The sequence below is a fragment of the Xenopus tropicalis genome, chromosome 9 (assembly GCF_000004195.4).
Source record: "Xenopus tropicalis strain Nigerian chromosome 9, UCB_Xtro_10.0, whole genome shotgun sequence".
Lineage (NCBI taxonomy): Eukaryota > Metazoa > Chordata > Amphibia > Anura > Pipidae > Xenopus > Xenopus tropicalis.
In genome coordinates, this window is record NC_030685.2 from 21,450,021 (window position 1) to 21,467,034 (window position 17,014).

At 41.8% G+C, this 17,014-nt stretch overlaps 2 protein-coding genes across 5 annotated transcripts; both read left to right on the forward strand.

Annotated features, from left to right (window-relative positions):
• Window positions 1-1,114: 1,114 nt before the first annotated feature.
• Window positions 1,115-4,603, forward strand: nme3 (NME/NM23 nucleoside diphosphate kinase 3). 2 transcript variants are annotated; one of them, NM_001005115.2, is made up of 5 exons: window positions 1,115-1,209; window positions 2,035-2,165; window positions 2,627-2,728; window positions 2,931-3,043; window positions 3,780-4,603. In NM_001005115.2, the coding sequence occupies exons 1-5, from the start codon at window positions 1,164-1,166 to the stop codon at window positions 3,895-3,897; spliced, it is 510 nt and encodes a 169-aa protein (NP_001005115.1). In that variant the 5' UTR covers window positions 1,115-1,163; the 3' UTR covers window positions 3,898-4,603. The 2 variants fall into 2 exon arrangements, with proteins under 2 accessions (NP_001005115.1, XP_012825767.1); XM_012970313.3 differs by lacking the exon at window positions 1,115-1,209 and adding an exon at window positions 1,244-1,937.
• Window positions 4,604-9,180: 4,577 nt separating this feature from the next.
• Window positions 9,181-14,614, forward strand: LOC101734648 (serine/threonine-protein kinase N1-like). 3 transcript variants are annotated; one of them, XR_004220371.1, is made up of 11 exons: window positions 9,181-10,223; window positions 10,531-10,676; window positions 10,765-10,832; window positions 10,942-11,008; window positions 11,083-11,174; window positions 11,386-11,565; window positions 11,718-11,780; window positions 11,924-12,000; window positions 12,160-12,302; window positions 12,424-13,607; window positions 13,735-14,614. XR_004220371.1 is itself a non-coding variant. In XM_031892816.1 (10 exons), the coding sequence occupies exons 1-10, from the start codon at window positions 10,196-10,198 to the stop codon at window positions 12,541-12,543; spliced, it is 984 nt and encodes a 327-aa protein (XP_031748676.1). In that variant the 5' UTR covers window positions 9,181-10,195; the 3' UTR covers window positions 12,544-14,614. The 3 variants fall into 3 exon arrangements, 1 of the variants encoding a protein (XP_031748676.1); XR_004220370.1 differs by having other exon boundaries at window positions 12,424-12,696; window positions 12,848-14,614; XM_031892816.1 differs by having other exon boundaries at window positions 12,424-14,614.
• Window positions 14,615-17,014: the final 2,400 nt, after the last annotated feature.

Sequence of the window (17,014 nt, forward strand, 5' to 3'; positions counted from 1 at the left end):
GGGTCCAGCGGGTTTGGGGCCAGCCCACACATCACTACATGCAATAAATAGGAATATACCAGATCCTGGATTTGCCTAAATGCCAGAACTTTTTGCAGGATTTGACCAAATGTATAACTGAATTTAAACGGTACAGTTTTTCGATTACTTTTAAATTCATATATGTAAATATATATTATATGCATAGGTTTGGCTTTGAATACAATTGAATATTTTGTTACCTGAATGCTCTCTATTAATTAAAGAGTACAGTGCCTAATACCTAACACTCTTTGCGGGTCGGTTTAAATAGATATCTCTAAATGGTTAAAAAAGAATCTACATGGCAATGTACCTCAGCCCCTTCAGCTGAGCTCAGATCTTGCTGCCATAGTGTGTGCTCTGATATATACCCATAAATGTGACACAACTGGATTATGCTAAATCCCAGCAGAATGCATGAGGCATCAATATGATCTGCTGACCATCTTCACAATTAAGGGTGAAGAAACACAGAGCTACTAGTAGCAGCTACTTGTCTTGGCTACTAAAATAGACAATGCTGATCTTTTACTGATAATTGTATCTATGTGTGTTTTAGCAGAGGCAATTCTCAGTATTGTCTATGGCAGGGGATTTTCTGGAGTTTAGTTGCCTGTGAAAAAGTAGCTGCTACTAAGTAGCTCTGTGTGTCTTCCCCCTAAATGGAATGTTATAATTTTTTTACCTGTGTAGCAATAACTACTCAGCATCATGTGACACCCTGTATATGTAACAATAAGAATAACAAAACCCCTAACAGCTTTTCGCTCTAAGCTCCCCTTTAAACAAATCCTAGGATTAGCCTGTTACTCCCACACGCTGCCATCATAATCGCATTATGCCGAGCCCATACGGTTAAATGTGAAGACCCAGGCTAATTATTCTTGTATGTTAGTGTACACACTCATGGGGTTCTTTATTTATTATACCGCTGCTCTGTATCAGACAAAGGGAACTCCTCAGGGTATCATATGGATAAGTGGATAAGGCAATGGAGCCGGCTATACAGAGCCAGACACTTCCCAGCATCCCCACAGCCACATGATTGACAAGCCCGGCGCTATCTATGGGCGGCGTGCGCGCTCCCGCTGCTGCTGGCTCTTCCCGCGGGCTCGCTCCCGCCCTTTCTCTCCGCTCTCGCCATGATCTGCTTGGTGCTCACCATCTTCGCCCACATCTTCCCTACAGGTGGGACCCATCGGGGGGTTGGAGTAGATCGATAGCAGGGATCAGGGAAACCCCTGGGGGATCCAGCAAACACTCGGAGCTGATTGTAGTGTGAAACGCGGGAGGCTGAATGGAGAGGGAGCGATCGCTTTTCTGTTCTTACTAGTTAGTTCAACGGAGGCGGGACTACAGCTCCCAGCATGCCCTGCCGGCCCTGGGTTTCGGATCCCTGTTATGGAGTAGCGGAGTGGTGTATCAGTAAATCTGGGGACAAAGGGGCATCTGGTTGCTAGGGGCTGATTACCTTAGCAACCAATAATGTTTTATTTTCTTTCTCTGAACATATGTGCATGGAAATAAGTGCCCTTGGGGGAATGTCACATGGGGATAATTCTTTATTTTGTCAGCAGTTTCCTTATGGAATAGCTGTGCCAACAAAAGTACAACTGCCAGGAGTCGGCTGGATCTGTTGGGCACCATGTTCTGCTTAGCCCTTCTGTACAAGGAAGGGGCATTGGCCAACTGGGCAGCATCTATATACAGACCCCTTTTCATTAGTCCTATGGTTCTCAACTCATATATAGATAGATAGTATATAAATAAACGTGTTATAGATTAACAGGCCCAGACCATAGGTTGGACCTCAATGGTAAGGGGGCTCGTACCAAATCTGAAAAGTGGGAAAACCATCGTATTGGGCAGTATTCAGCATCCAGAGCGCTGCAGTAGTATATGTGCTCCCTCTATTGGTCAGTAAAGGGCATTGCGGCTAAAAGTAACTGCTATTTGTATAGAGGTAATGCATTTCCCTTCTGTGATGCGCTTTCCTTGCTTGGTCTTCTGCAGCCTGGACAGGGATTAATGAGCGCACTTTCCTGGCCATCAAGCCTGATGGGTACCAAAGGCGACTGATTGGCGAGATCATACGCCGCTTTGAGAAAAAGGGATTCCATCTGGTGGCGATGAAGATAATGCAGGTGATATTGTAAAACCCAGTTTCTACTGATGACCGAGATAGACAGACATGTAGAACCTTCTGATTGATATTAGGAGGAGAATATAAAATACTTTTGGGTTCTATGATTACACAGAGCCAGGTCCAGCCTCTCTGAGGATTATGGCACACATAGCAATTCTGGGGAGTCAGAGTGCTCCAAATAGCCTCTCATCATATCTGTCTGTGGGAATCAGGTGAAAACTCCCATGTGATTTTCATTCATCACCTGAATTTGTAAATACGAAGGGTACAGATCTGCAATAAGTAATTGTGACCTGCATTATAGTCAGCATCCTCATTAGGAGCAGTCATATAGTGCCCTTCCTTTACAGAAACAGACTCAGAAGGGTTAAGTGGGATTTAACCATATTAGTGCCAAAGAGCAAATATTCTATGGCTTGAGAAAACTGAGGGGTTATAATTCTGTGTATTTGGATGCAGGCCTCGGAGCAACTGCTCAAGCAGCATTACATTGCTCTGCAGGACAAGCCCTTCTATGACCGTCTAGTGAAGTACATGGGTTCCGGACCAGTGGTTGCTATGGTAAGGATCGCAAGGTTTTCTTATTACCTTAATATACATTTTATATATATATATATATATATATATATATATTCCTCCCACTTCTGTAGCTTTACATCTCTTCTTCCTGCCACACCAGGTTTCTCTCCAACCCTCTCTACTGCCACCTTGTGGTGCTATCAGATGTGCCCTTCCTCTCATACGATTTCCTTTTCCCTCGTAGGTGTGGCAGGGCTTGGATGTGGTTAAGACTGCCCGTCTAATGATTGGGGAGACAAACCCAGCTCACTCTTTGCCAGGCACAATCCGAGGGGATTTCTGTGTAGATGTCGGCAGGTAAGTTCACTGGGTTTGGAGATAGCCGCATTGAGCCACTGTCATTCAATGGACTACTAATAGATGATGCCGTATTAATAAAATGAGCTTCAAGTTTATGGTGTATGCCAGAGCTCCGGGAAGCTTAGGTTACACTAAATTCAAAACAAAAATATCTGTTGAATTATAAAGCAACAAGAAGATAGAGATTAACTATAGTATCTTTGTATCTTTGATTTAGTGTAGAAATGTGTTTGGTGTATTAAATGTAAATTTGAACACAGACTTTTCAGTTAGGTTGAGGGAGTCGTGGGAAGGCTCTGTACAGTACTTTTCCTCCTTGTGGATGGCATGAAGGGGTGGCACTAGGGCATAGCAATAAGGGAAGCAGGTCCACTGGGAAAGTAATGGGGTCCTGGAGCCATTTGTAACATGAGTACCGAGAGTCTCGGCACTACCCCTCCCTGAGCTGCACCACTGCAGACCCTCAGTGGAGTCGTGGATGTGGTGGGCACCAACTCACACTGCTTGATGTTCTCTTCATTGACCGGTTGCTGACCTGGAACATGTGCACCTGAAGCTAGGTCTTCATCATCTTCAACTCTGCATGCTTCTGGCTCGAGATCACTGGGAAGAGAAAATTAAGTGGCATGAGGTGACAGCCGCCAACCCCACCGTGCTACTCTGCTTTTTAGGGTTCTTTGCATCCCTCTTTATTTCCCTACATGCTCATGGGGTTTCTCTGTTTCTCCCTCAGGAACGTTATACACGGCAGTGACTCCAGGGAGAGCGCCCAGCGAGAGATCGCTCTTTGGTTCCAACCCGATGAGCTTGTCTGCTGGCAGGACAGCACAGAGAGCTGGATATATGAATAAGGAGCCGCCCTACCATGTTCCAGTGCAGTCACTTCAGGCATTGAGGCTGTGCCCGGCTGGCGCTACAAGCTGTGTTTGGGAGCATCCCAGGAATTCCGTCCAAGAGAGAAGCATTAGTGGAGGATGCAGTTTCGCTCTAACAAATTGGCACTTTCACAGATTCTACATGCAGTAACCCCTTCTTTTAGAAAATTGATGTCACTTTTTATGCTTTAAAATAGAATTATTGGGAAGTAATGGTGACTTTTTTACTTATAAGACTCACGTAGGTGCCAGTGAAGGGATGCAGCTGGCCGGGCTGTAACTGCCCATCAGGATACAGACTGTCACTTATTGTAACCACTCGTATGTCTCTAAGCTGCAGGGGCCTATGCAAATGCACTGTTATATGGGTTTGGCAATAGTCGGAATGGACTGGATGTGTGTTCTGATTCATATTCACAGGATATCATAACCATGTGTTAAGGGTATTTTGGGTAAAATCATGGTAAAGGCTACATGGGAGAGAATGGGCACAAGGTGGGAGCATCTTGGGGTCGAGTTGTAGCCTGTATGGTGGTAATTTGTATAAATTAGGCATTGGAAATAACAAATTGTACATTAAAAAGCTAGTGCTATTCTGAATGTATAAGAAGGGGTTAATGCCTAGGGGAATCTGGAAGCTTTTCTATCTTTTTAAAATAAACTAAAAAAAAGCCACAAAAAAGAAAGAATGTGCTGTTTTCTTTTCTGGTTTGGTCTCCTCTCATGGTCTTAGGATGAACTAGTGTTAGTGAGACTGCACCAAAGCTGGCTGGGCTAATAGCTATAGGCGCTAGGCTGGCTCCTGGCTGGGCTAATAGCTATAGGCGCTAGGCTGGCTCCTGGCTGGGCTAATAGCTATAGGCGCTAGGCTGGCTCCTGGCTGGGCTAATAGCTATAGGCGCTAGGCTGGCTCCTGGCTGGGCTAATAGCTATAGGCGCTAGGCTGGCTCCTGGCTGGGCTAATAGCTATAGGCGCTAGGCTGGCTCCTGGCTGGGCTAATAGCTATAGGCGCTAGGCTGGCTCCTGGCTGGGCTAATAGCTATAGGCGCTAGGCTGGCTCCTGGCTGGGCTAATAGCTATAGGTGCTAGGCTGGCTCCTGGCTGGGCTAATAGCTATAGGCGCTAGGCTGGCTCCTGGCTGGGCTAATAGCTATAGGCGCTAGGCTGGCTCCTGGCTGGGCTAATAGCTATAGGCACTAGGCCGCTAGGCTGGCTCCTGGCTGGGCTAATAGCTATAGGCGCTAGGCTGGCTCCTGGCTGGGCCAATAGCTATAGGCGCTAGGCTGGCTCCTGGCTGGGCTAATAGCTATAGGCGCTAGGCTGGCTCCTGGCTGGGCTAATAGCTATAGACGCTAGGCTGGCTTCTGGCTAGGCGAATACCTCTTTTCAGTTGAACGTTTTAGTTCTGGTTTTGATACGTGCAGCACTTTACTCCTATGGTATAATGATATACTAACCTGGTGTTAAGTAAGAGTAAGAGACAGTCCCTCTTTTAACAGCTGAGCCTGTAGTCCCAGATTCTGATTGAAAAGTCCCTAATTTCCTTTTATCTCCTGCACTGAATACTAAAAAAGATAAGTTTCTCAATTAAAAAGTAACCTTCCCCAAAACCCTGACATTTGGGCCTCCAGCTCTCCTAACAGAATGTGCCATTATTATGTACAGTATGTGTGTAAGCTCATGTGCCGTGTCACTACACTGCCCACTGAGTACTAAATACTGTAGTGCATTTAAACACATGGAACCCCCAGCAGCAATGTGCATTATATGTGACTGAGTGGTAGAACTGTGCTCACTCACAGAGTGTAGGTCCGAGTGCAGTAAAACATAGCAGCAGGTCAGCGCTACAGTGTGGGTTAGACTCAGCGCTAATAATTTCTCTTTGTGTGAAGTTGGATTCTAGCAACCAATGGATATCCTATGTATCACGTTGTGCCCCGGTAGCTCTAGCTGTAAATGTGGGAGGGGGGTCCAGAATGGGAATATTAGGAGAGAGGGGGGTCGGGTACCCTCAAGTAAAGCTGTAACCCTGATGGTTGCACGTGGTATTTTCAGATGCGGGTATAAATGTGGGTCTGTGGGTCTTATCCATATTTCTTATATTATATTACCTGTGTTATCTATATTTTACCCCATTTTTTTAAACTTTTTCCTACCACTGCCCACTTTGAGGTTTGCAGCAACAGTGCTTCCTGTTTAATGGTTGTCAGCGGGCCAGGGATCGGGTTGCTCATAAGGCAGTTGTGGGTTGGGAACTGGGTCACAGCAAATAAAGATGCGAAATGCTGGTCCGGGTTATTTTTGGGGTTGACATGTCATTTAACCTTTCTGCTGCCAACAAACGTTGTTTGGCAGATCAACGAGCCAGGGGGGCTGTAATGTCGGTCCTGCGATTCGATCATCGCAGGACCAACCTCCAAGCAGCAGATGCAATTGCTTTCTCCTGCTCCTTCCCCTCCGGCTTCCTCACCCCTCCAATGATGCCCACTCACTTCCTGCTGCCTGATGAGCTCTGCAACGGACCCTCCAGGAGACTCCAGGACCTCTCACCATGCGATCACTATATACACTCATATACACATTTACACACTGTCACACAACTTTTAGATGTGTACACACATGTATACACAAACACTTTTTTTTTTTTACTTATTTATTTTACCCCTTTGTCTTTAATTTTTCCCTAAAAACCGTATATTTTGACAGCCTGACTATTGGATCAGATACTCTGACCACTAATTACACTGTCATGTGACTTATTTTGTTGTTTCATTGATTTGCACAATTTTTGTGGTTTTATTGCATTTTTTTCCCTGTATTATTATTCCTGATCTGTTTGTAGCGTAGCTTTGCTATGTGGTACTCTGGTGTAGAAAGTAACTTTAATTATTTTGAATTCATCAAAATGTGTACTTTCCAAAACTATATGGTTTTGTGGGGGTCTCTGTATAGTTAGGGGGGGATTACGGCACATAATACACTGACAGGGGGCTCTGTGTGCAAAAGCTGAGCTGGCAGGCGAGAGATCCATATGCGCTATTTTCATTTTGGGGTCAGTACAAACCGCAGACTTTGGTATATCTATGCCTATTGGGCATCAAACTGTTCAGTAGGCCTCTGGTGTTCCTATTTGGGGTGATTTGCCTTTGTACGCAAGAAATTGTGTGAAATAAAAGCGGCAAATTGCAACATTTTTAGGTGATTTTCTAAAATGTCATAAAAACCACTAACTTTAGGAAAGCTTTGCAGATTGGTACTTTGGTGTAGAAAGACTTCTTTACCCTTGTTGGATTTGTCAGAATGTGTACTTTCCAAAAATATATGGTTTTCTGGGGTGCGTGTACTTTTTTGTAGGTTTATCCCATATAAAATGATTTAAATGTGTTGATTTTGCAGGAGCTGAAATGACAGATCATATGGGGTATGTTCCCATTGGGGCCCCTACATGCCACATACTTAGGTAAACCTAAACATATTGGGCATCAAACTGTTCAGTGGACCCCTGGCGTTCAAATTCAGGGTGTTTTATCTTGGTACCTAATGCTATGTGGGAGATAAGATGCTGCAAAGTGGAAGCTTTGAGAGTATTTTTGGAAATGTCATCAAAATTGCTAACTTTAGAAAAGCTTTGCGGCTTGGTACTTTGGAGTAGAAAGACACGGGTTCCCATTTTAGATTTGGGGAATGTGTACTTTGCAAAAATATATGGCTTTCTGGGGTGAGCGTACTTTTTTTGTAGCTTTATCCCACATATAATGATGTAAATGTGTTGATTTTGCAGGAGCTGAAATGACAGAAATGACAGTATATATGGGGGTATGTTCCCATTGGGGCCCCTACATGCCACATACTTAGGTAAACCTATACATATTGGGCATCAAACTGTTCAGTGGGCCCCTGGTGTTCATATTTAGGGTGTTTTTATCTGGTTACTTTATGACCTGTAGAAGATAATATACTATAGACTGAAAGCTTTGATGCAATTTTTCAAAAAATTCACAAATTTTGATAAAAACCAATAACTTTAGGAAAGCATTGCAACTTAGTGGTTTGGATTACCCAGAATCTGTTCTTTCCAAAAATGTATAATTTTCTGGGATAAACCTTCTGTTACTGGAATTTTTGGCCTTGAAATATAAAGTATGCAGCTTTCTGGAGCAGTGCTTTGAAAATTTGGTAGTGTAATAATCAGTTGTATTTTTGTGAATGAAATAATTTTTGTTTCTGGTATATGTGTTTTTATTATGGAAAATATTAATTATTTTCATTTTTTAGACATTTAGAAGCCTATATTTTGTTACAGAATTGGAATTACACAAAAATTCTACCATATTTTGAAAGCCTAGGTTGTTCTGAAAAAAACGATATATTGCTTTCCTGGTTAAACTAAAAGTCCCCCCAAGGAAAGGCTCCTAAATTTAAACAGCAAAATGTTAAAAAGCTGTCGGGCAATACAAGTTCCACTTTGACCAAAACGGCTGGCAGTAAAAGGGTTAAAGATGTGTTTATTATTTGCAAGAGTAGAGCAATTTCACTTTCTGCTGCTTTCAATGGTCAATGGCTGGAAGAAAGGTAACACAGTATGGCAATGCTATTGGGGCAATGTAATAACTGTCACAGTTTATTCCAGGTCTAGTGTCACAGAGCAACCGATGCTTTCAGCCAATGTCACATGATGCCCTTACTGCCCAACTGTTTTTTTTGACAGTTGGCTGCAAAGCTAGAGATCGCTGCCTGTTGCCTGCTCTCACTGTAAGTACATTTTCCTGCTAAATATGGAAAGAATCCTGTTATTACATTGCTAATTCATTAATAGGGAGACATTGCCAGTCCTTGGGCTGCACTGAATAAAAATTAAAAGCACAAGAAGTATGATTTTGCCCATATCCAGTGGGCTCACTGGCACGTGGCTTTCTATTGTAATTACAGCAATACTGACACTTCTCTATACATTTTTATTCATCCCATTAATATTTCCTCCTCATATTTTTACTTTATATTATATTTAGTGTAATATTAGTGCTGATTATATCAAAGTTATGGGCTCCCTATTCTTTAGCCATTGCTGATAATGGATGGCAGGTTGGCGGTTGATGACAGGAGCTGCTGTAAGCTGCCATAGACTGATGCTTTATATAGTCTGAGGGGAGTTGTTTGGACCTTGGTGTAATTGAAATGCCAGGGCCAGGGGCTAATTCATTAAGAGGGAGGCATTGCCAGCCCTTGGGCCAGTGTACTGAGACCATTTTGCCCGTGTTTTGATGCTTTCACTGGCACGTGACTCCCTATTGTAGTTGCAGTGATACTGACACTTCTCTATACATTTTTATTAATCATATTCATATTTTTGCACATTATCCCTATATAATATATTTAGTGTAACATTAGTGCTGCTTATATCAGAGTTATAGGTTCCCTATTCTTTAGCCATTACTGATAATGGATGGCAGGTCTGGAAACTCTGGTCAATGCCAAAGGGGCTGCTGTAAGCTGCTTTATATTGGGTCTGAGGGGAGTTTGAACCTTTGTGTAATTGAATACTAGTCCAGACATGGGCAGCTGGGTAATGATTGGAAGAAAGGGAATGCATTATGGCAGCACTTCTGGGGCAATATAATAATAGTCACAAAGTTTGTACCAGGTCTAGTATCACATGGCAGCCAATCAGATGCTTGATTTCCAATGATATCCCATGATGCAGTTAGCTGCACAGCTACAGATCCCTGCCTGTTGCCTGCTCTCTCTCTGTAAGTACATTTTCCTGCATCATTAAGCAGTTTCCATGAGATGTTTTTAATGCCATGTTCTTTTCTTTTACAGGAGAAAAGGTGATGGGTTGCTGTCAAACAATTTCATCTAAATCCAAGGTAAAGGGATTCTCTTCTCTTTTTCAATATATACATGTAAGAGAATGCCCATGCCCACCATCTTAATGCCCATAATGGCACAGGGCAAAGTGTGCACTATTCACATCTGGGCATAAAACTTTCACTTAGGTTATAGCATAGCTTGTGTTTAGTTGCAAACACAACATTTTACTGGGCAAAAATTAACATGGTCACTTGATGGTCACACAGATTTTTTTTGTACTCCGCACATTGCCCACATATATAAATGAGCCCTTGTCTGTTTGTTTAATATTCTGCCTGTCATTTAATATTCTGCTTGTCTTCACCTTTACAGAACTATTCCGATTTTGAACCTATATTTGTGAAGATTCATGAAATAACTGATGTGCTGGAGCCTCCGGTGGAGTTCATTGCCACTGTAGAGATGCCCGACCACCCGGTGCCATTAATGGGTAAGTGTGATCATAAAGAGACTAATATGCACCTGTAATGTTTATACTATGAGTTCCTGGCCCATTCACTATTGATATTTTTGGTAAAACAATAAGAAATGGGGTGACATTATATATAATAACCAGGTTTAGCATTCACTAATCTTTCTTATTTATTGAGTAATATCTTTCATAGCTCAATACTCTTATCCATTTATGGGAATATTATAGTCTATTATTTCCTGATTATATATATTTTTTGGGGGTGTCCTGGTTACAATAACAATCACAGGGTACAGTGCTAATGATGCCATGTTGTTTGTTATAGATTCTCCTGAAGTGATTGAGCCTCCTGATGTTGGAATGTCTCACACTGTTGGACAAATGATCCTAGAACAGGAGGAGGGTGGATTTGAGCCAGAAGAGGACACGGTGGCAAACTTCACTGTCACCTCCTTTAGTGTCCCCTCAGCTGTAAGTACATTCCATGTATTCTTTAGAAATGTTTCACACATATATATCAGTCTTTTTATGATATATAATTCCCTTTGTTCTGTAACAGTGTGAAGAAGCTTCCAATGGCTCGGAGTCAGTCACTGAGCTACTAGGCGCAGAAGGACCCTCTGATAGGTATTAGTTTGGACTATATTCTCACTATTATTTGTATTCTGCTGTTATTCTGTTTACCATTATTATTATAAAATAACTATAACTCTCTGCCTGTAACTTTTCATTTCAGCGCCATGCCCAGATCTCTGGAAAACTTCAATCTGGGAAAAGTATTGGGTGAAGGCACCTTTGGAAAGGTGAGTTGCTGTGTCTCTAATAAGGGTTATTACCCTGCTAAAGCATAGGCACTGACCTTACTGTCTCATTCCAGGTGTTCCTGGCAGAGTACAAGGACACAAAACAACTGTGTGCCATAAAGACCCTCAAGAAAGAGAGGATTATTGCCAAGAATGATATCAAGAGGTCAGTTAAAGAGCGGTCATTACCTGCTCTCTGTTTTCTACTGATATTTTTAATTTAGTCATATAAAATTTACTTTTGGTGTCTTTTTTGCACAACAAAATGTCAAAGAATTGTCAGTATTATTAATGTTTATTGCTACTTTCAACAAAGTGCAAAAAGTGGTAAATGTTCAGGGTTCATTTAGTGACAGCTTTATACTCTCTCCCCCCAGTGTATTCAAGGAGAAGCGAATCCTTCAGAAGGTTACCAGCGCAGAGCACCCATTCCTGGTTTCCTTATACGCCACATTCCAGAGTGAGAATCACCTCTTTTTTGTAATGGAATATCTTCCTGGAGGTGATCTGTGCCATCTGCTCGAGCATCAAGGAGCATTTGAGGAATCAAAAGCCATGTAAGTGGGATGGGATTAGGATCCATGTGAAATACTGAGGTGTCTGACTGGCAGAGAGTCCTGGCACACTGACAATCACATTCACATAGAGTAGCACTCACATATATGTCCTGAATCAAATCACTCATTGAATTATTTTCCTCTTTATGTAGGTTTTACACTGCCTGTATAGTGCTCGGCCTGGAGGAATTGCACCGGAACAATATTGTTCATAGGTAAGTGTTACAGCTCTTATAGCACTGTACAAATTATATAATTTAATATAAAATAAAAAAAATGGTGTGATTTATCTAATATATCTCTCTTCCCTCACTATGGTGTCTACTATTTAACAATTTTCATATTTTTTCAAATTCAGAGATCTGAAACTGGAAAATCTAATGGTGGATGTACATGGCTATCTGAAAATTGTGGATTTCGGCCTGAGCAAAGATGGTAACGTTTGTTATAATTGCAAAGCATATAAGGGAATAGTTGGGGTTGATTTGGATGATATATATATCTGTGTATGTGCAGTATGTATGCAAGCAGCTAAGGGAAGTCTCTCACAGATAGGGGATACAGATCATCTTACTGTGTTTTCTTGTCTTTAAGGTTTCAGATATGGAGATCGCAGTAAGACCCGGTGCGGAACAAACTGCTACATGGCCCCAGAGATCATTGATGAGATGGCATACAGCAGGGCCGTTGACTGGTGGGCCCTTGGGGTTGTGTTATATGTCATGATCATGTTCCAGGTAAGCATAATGCCTAGAAATCACCTATCACTGTCATTATAATGATAAATAGGATTTTAAAATACTTATAATATTAAATTAGAACACTGGTTTAATAAAGGATTAATAATTCATGTTTCAGTTCCCATTTGATGCAGAAGATGACATGGAATTATTTGAGAGCATCAGGATTGACAAACCTGCCCTGACAGAGGAATTGTCAGAGGAAGCTCAGTGCCTAATACTAAGAGTAAGTGGATGATGATTTGGCTGTGGGACTGGGATGGGGCCTGATGGTTCTGTCAATTTAACAATGTTTTTACATTTCTTGTAGTTACTGGAGAAGAATCCATGTGATCGCCTCGGATCCAGCGAGGCCGGTGCTGAAGAGGTTAAAGCCCATGAATTCTTTGAAGTAAGTTTATATTGTAATTATTGTGCATCAAGCCAGGAATACAGTAGGATCTCTAATGAGCACAGCCCTTTATACCTCCTGTATCTGTCAGTGTTTGTATGTAATCTGTATGTTTCATGTGTGTAGTTATTTAATATCACCTATTTTACAGGATATTGATTGGGAAGAATTTCTTGAAAGAGAACTGATGCCTCCATTTAAACCAGATGTCAGTGGCCTTACAGAGAGTACCAGGCAATCTGAATGCCAAGCCTGGGGATTAATGCCACCAGCTGAAGCGATATCACCAGAGGCACAAGAGCTATTTGAAGGATTTGACTATTCAGCTGGGTGAGAGGCAATTGAAGGGGCAGATATATGGCTGGAAAGGGCGGGTGGTGGGCCAGTCCATATACAAATCAGAAGCCTCAATGACTTAAAGTTAATATTAGATGCCCCAAGTCATCAGTTTCTGAAGGAACAGTCTAATGGCAGCACCAAAGTATCTGTACGTCAGTCTTAAGGGGCAGAGTTCTGGACTGAGATTCAAAAGAGACCCTGGCATTTCAAGTACAGAGATCCGAACAGCCCCTTGTGGCATTTGCCAGAATCTACAGATTGCCACTCTGGGCCTGCCCCAGATACACATGAGAAGCCTCATTGGTACAAAATGGATATCAGATCCCCCGACATCAAGTTGTGGAGGAACAGCCTAATGGTGGAACAACAGTACCTGCAGGTGAGCCCACGTTCTTACAGATAAACCCTTTATAAGTTCAGTTACTAAAAGCCATTAGTAAATGTTATGTACGTATTAAATAAAAAAAAATAATTGCACCATTTTAAAAGTTTCAAATGTTTCCACAGCAAAACTTGCAGATTACTACACAAATGTCTCCATCTGCATCAGCCAAAAAAGGTCTAGCACCAAGGTAAGAACCAACTCTTTCATTTCACACCCAATATTTCAAGTCAAAATGTATTTTCATATTGGACCAACTTGTATCTCAGGTTTAATGGGCGTTTAGATGAAATTGCTGCTGTGTTTCTGTTTCTCAGGAGTGAGATGGAGGCGACTGCGGTCAAAGGAAATCTCATCGAGTTCTCCCCTGCGCTCTCCTAGGAACCCAGGACAGGAAGGAGCTGCTCTCATATATTTCAAGTTTTTCAAAATACATTTTCTATTAGATCAACCTGGGTTATAATTAAAGGGGAACTACTGTGAAAATGGAAATTTAATATAAGCTTTATTTATGGAAATTACCAAGTTACTCTTCACTCTCTCTTTCTCTGCAATCTGCCTCTCTATAGGAAAACTTTGTGCCAGTTATTTTGATAGACTGCTCTGATACATTGTCTAGGCAAAGGGCGCATGTACCATGAGGTATTAGAGCTAAATGCCCATCAAACTCTGACTCTGACTCCTGCATGGAAAGAGACAGATTGCTGAGAGGTGGATAGAGAAGAGGAATTTGATTTTTTAGAAACTGTGACTGATTTTATTGATTATACTTATACAGTTTCTTATTACAAGGAGTTAAAGCTGATATTACATTTTCACAGTAGTTCCCCTTAGTGACCATTTATATCTAATTATTTCTGTTTATTTTCCAGGTATGAGATGGAACGGCTGAGCTCTCTGAGGAACCTCGGCCAGGAAGAAGCCATTGCTGCCGAGCTCCACCAGGCGTCTCATCTGCAACCCAATCCAGAAATGGGGAGAAATGACAGGATGAGCTGAAGAGCCATGCCACCGGATAAAAATGAGGGTCTGCCATTTCTGGGCAATTCTGCATTCAAAAGTTATGGTTTATGGTGGCCGCCCCTATCCTGATGGACCTGGCTAAATGCCACTTTTGCCTAGTTATTAAGCCTAACTTTATGTATGACACTAGAAGAACAATGTAAATATATGAAAATAAAACATGCTATTTTTGAAGACTATGATTTTTGTGTTTCCTTACAGGGTAGGTTCCAGTTAATACAAAGAGATACCAATACATTTACACTGATACAAAGGGAAGAGACCCAATGTTCCAGGTTGGAGGCAACAGGACACATATGGAAACATATCTGCCAGGTTAACTGACTTGAAATGAAAATGACCCTAGTGTGTACAAATTGGATAGGGGCCCTAGACTATAAGCAGGGACTGATGTGAATAATGGACAATCTCTGTAACGTGATGCATTATTGTGCCAATAGATGAATCCCAGGAAATGCCTCAACCATGCAGGTGGCACATTGGCCGATTAGATTGCCAGTGGTTTTCCCATTAGAGGTAGCAGGGAGTATATATGCAATTAGTGTCCTAAACAATATACCCTGTGTGCCATAGCCATGTAGTTAAAGGGGTAGTTCACCTTTACATTAACTTTTTGTATGTCAAAGCAATATTCTGAGACAAATTGCAGTTGGTCTTTTTTTAAATTTTTAATAGTTTTTGAATTGTCAATTTTTGTCAAGCAGCTATATGGTTGCTAGGGTCCTTCCCACTGGCAATAAAGGGAATCCCTGGAACAAAGGCCTACACGTCCCTTCAGTTTTCTAAAGTTGCATGAATTTACCTAATCTCTCCGTGGGGCATTAGTCTTAGTCCTGCTCTACAGAACCACAACTCCTAGCATGTCTGGAGTACAGGAGCTGGGAACTCTTGGCCTACAAAACAAACACATTTCAATGCCTTTTTTTAGTTGTGGATAACCTTAATATACTGGATGCTGGTAAATGTTACAAGGTTATGGGCTTCGCCTTTTACAATTTAGTGCTTATGGGCAGAGCACTTCCCTAAGGGCTTTATGGGAGCTCATTCGCTAGCACATATAACATTCTCGCCCAGGGCAGTTATTCATAGCAATTTCTCATCTGATCAAAGCCAATTGCTGATTCTATGACACTTAGCTCCTATGTTAGTAAGCTCCATGATGCCCTCATTCACATGGCTGCAAGAAAGCTAGCTCAGTCTGATTCTAGAGGTGGCCATACACGGGCAGATTTCAGATGCCGACTGAGGTCCTTCAGATCAATTCAGCAATTAAGCTGCTATGTATGGGCACCCCCAACGGGCCTACCCGACAGACATCAATTAGGCAGGTTTGACTTTCTGTCTGATTGGGGATAGTTGAGCAGGATAATTCCCAGGTACAGTGCCAACAAAAGCAATGAAACTAAATCACTGCTTGACAGCTGTCCTATGGTTTGGGCATTCCCAGCTATTCTATTTGGCACTCAGGGGTGGGTATATAAACCCAACACATACTGGATGTGTAAATGCTGCTATCATTCATTTGTTTCTCCCTTGTCTGGACAAGTGGCATATTGCTTCTTAAAGTGCCCAGAACATTCCTACTCAGCATGTTTGCATTTAACAATAATCACAATAGCTAACTCTAGGCATTCTCTAGAAAAACAGCACATCCAATTCTGCCCTGCTAGATGATGAAACATTGTTGTTGGGGTTTGCTTCACCTCATACATGAAAGTTTGAGCACAGACTATATGAACCCATGTGTTCCAATTCATCTCACAGTTGGGTTGAGGTCAGGGCCCTGTGCAGGCCAATCAGGTTCTTCCATTCTTCCACAACATGTATATATGGCGTGGCACTGTCTGCACCAGTTTAATATTAAACTGAAAAAAATCCAATTATAAACTGAAAAATGCAGGGTATCTTCCCTCCAAGGATTCAGCGGTGGACATCTTGGTATTAAGATAAATCAATAAAGAACTTGCTTTGTTGTCAACTTAAGTTAAAATAATTAGAAAAAAAAAACAACCAACTAATAATATAGAGAGCAAGAAAGGAAGCTGGGGTTTATCGGCATGGGCTGGCAATAAGCTAGCAATAAGCATCCAGTTGTCAATTATTTTTGATCAGACTGCTCCAAGCTGAAAATCAAAGGCTGTATAGAGGATGTAATTTCAAGTATCTTTTAGAAATGGGGTATGTTAAAACAGTGCTTCATCGTCACTGTGACTGACAAAGACCCCGTAGGTGGGGCTGAAACACGTTGGGTACCCTCTTATTCTTATTCTATAAATGGAATAGTGATAGGCTCGTATCTATAGAGAATTCCTGAAGTAAGAAAAGCATACTGGAGCATCCATCCATATAAAGTGAAAGAAAAATATAGAAAATAACTTATTTTGAATTCATCAGAACGTGTACTTTCCAAAACTATATGGTTGTCTGGGGGTCTCTGTATAGTTAGGGGGGGTTACGGCACATAATACACTGACAGGGGGCTCTGTGTGCAAAAGCGAGAAATCCATATGCTCTATTTTCATTTTGGGGTCAGTACATACCGCAGACTTTGGTATATCTATGCCTATTGGGCAT

Excerpts from the sequence above, each read along its gene's own strand:
- LOC101734648 (XM_031892816.1), top strand. The coding sequence starts at position 10,196 with ATGCCCGACCACCCGGTGCCATTAATGG. Across the intron at positions 11,009-11,082 it reads GTGAAGGCACCTTTGGAAAG|GTGTTCCTGGCAGAGTACAA; the intron begins GTGAGTTGCTGT and ends GTCTCATTCCAG. Across the intron at positions 11,175-11,385 it reads GCCAAGAATGATATCAAGAG|TGTATTCAAGGAGAAGCGAA; the intron begins GTCAGTTAAAGA and ends CTCTCCCCCCAG.
- nme3 (XM_012970313.3), top strand. The coding sequence starts at position 1,835 with ATGGTAAGGGGGCTCGTACCAAATCTGAAAAGTGGGAAAACCATCGTA. Across the intron at positions 1,938-2,034 it reads TATATGTGCTCCCTCTATTG|CCTGGACAGGGATTAATGAG; the intron begins GTCAGTAAAGGG and ends GGTCTTCTGCAG. Across the intron at positions 2,166-2,626 it reads TGGCGATGAAGATAATGCAG|GCCTCGGAGCAACTGCTCAA; the intron begins GTGATATTGTAA and ends ATTTGGATGCAG.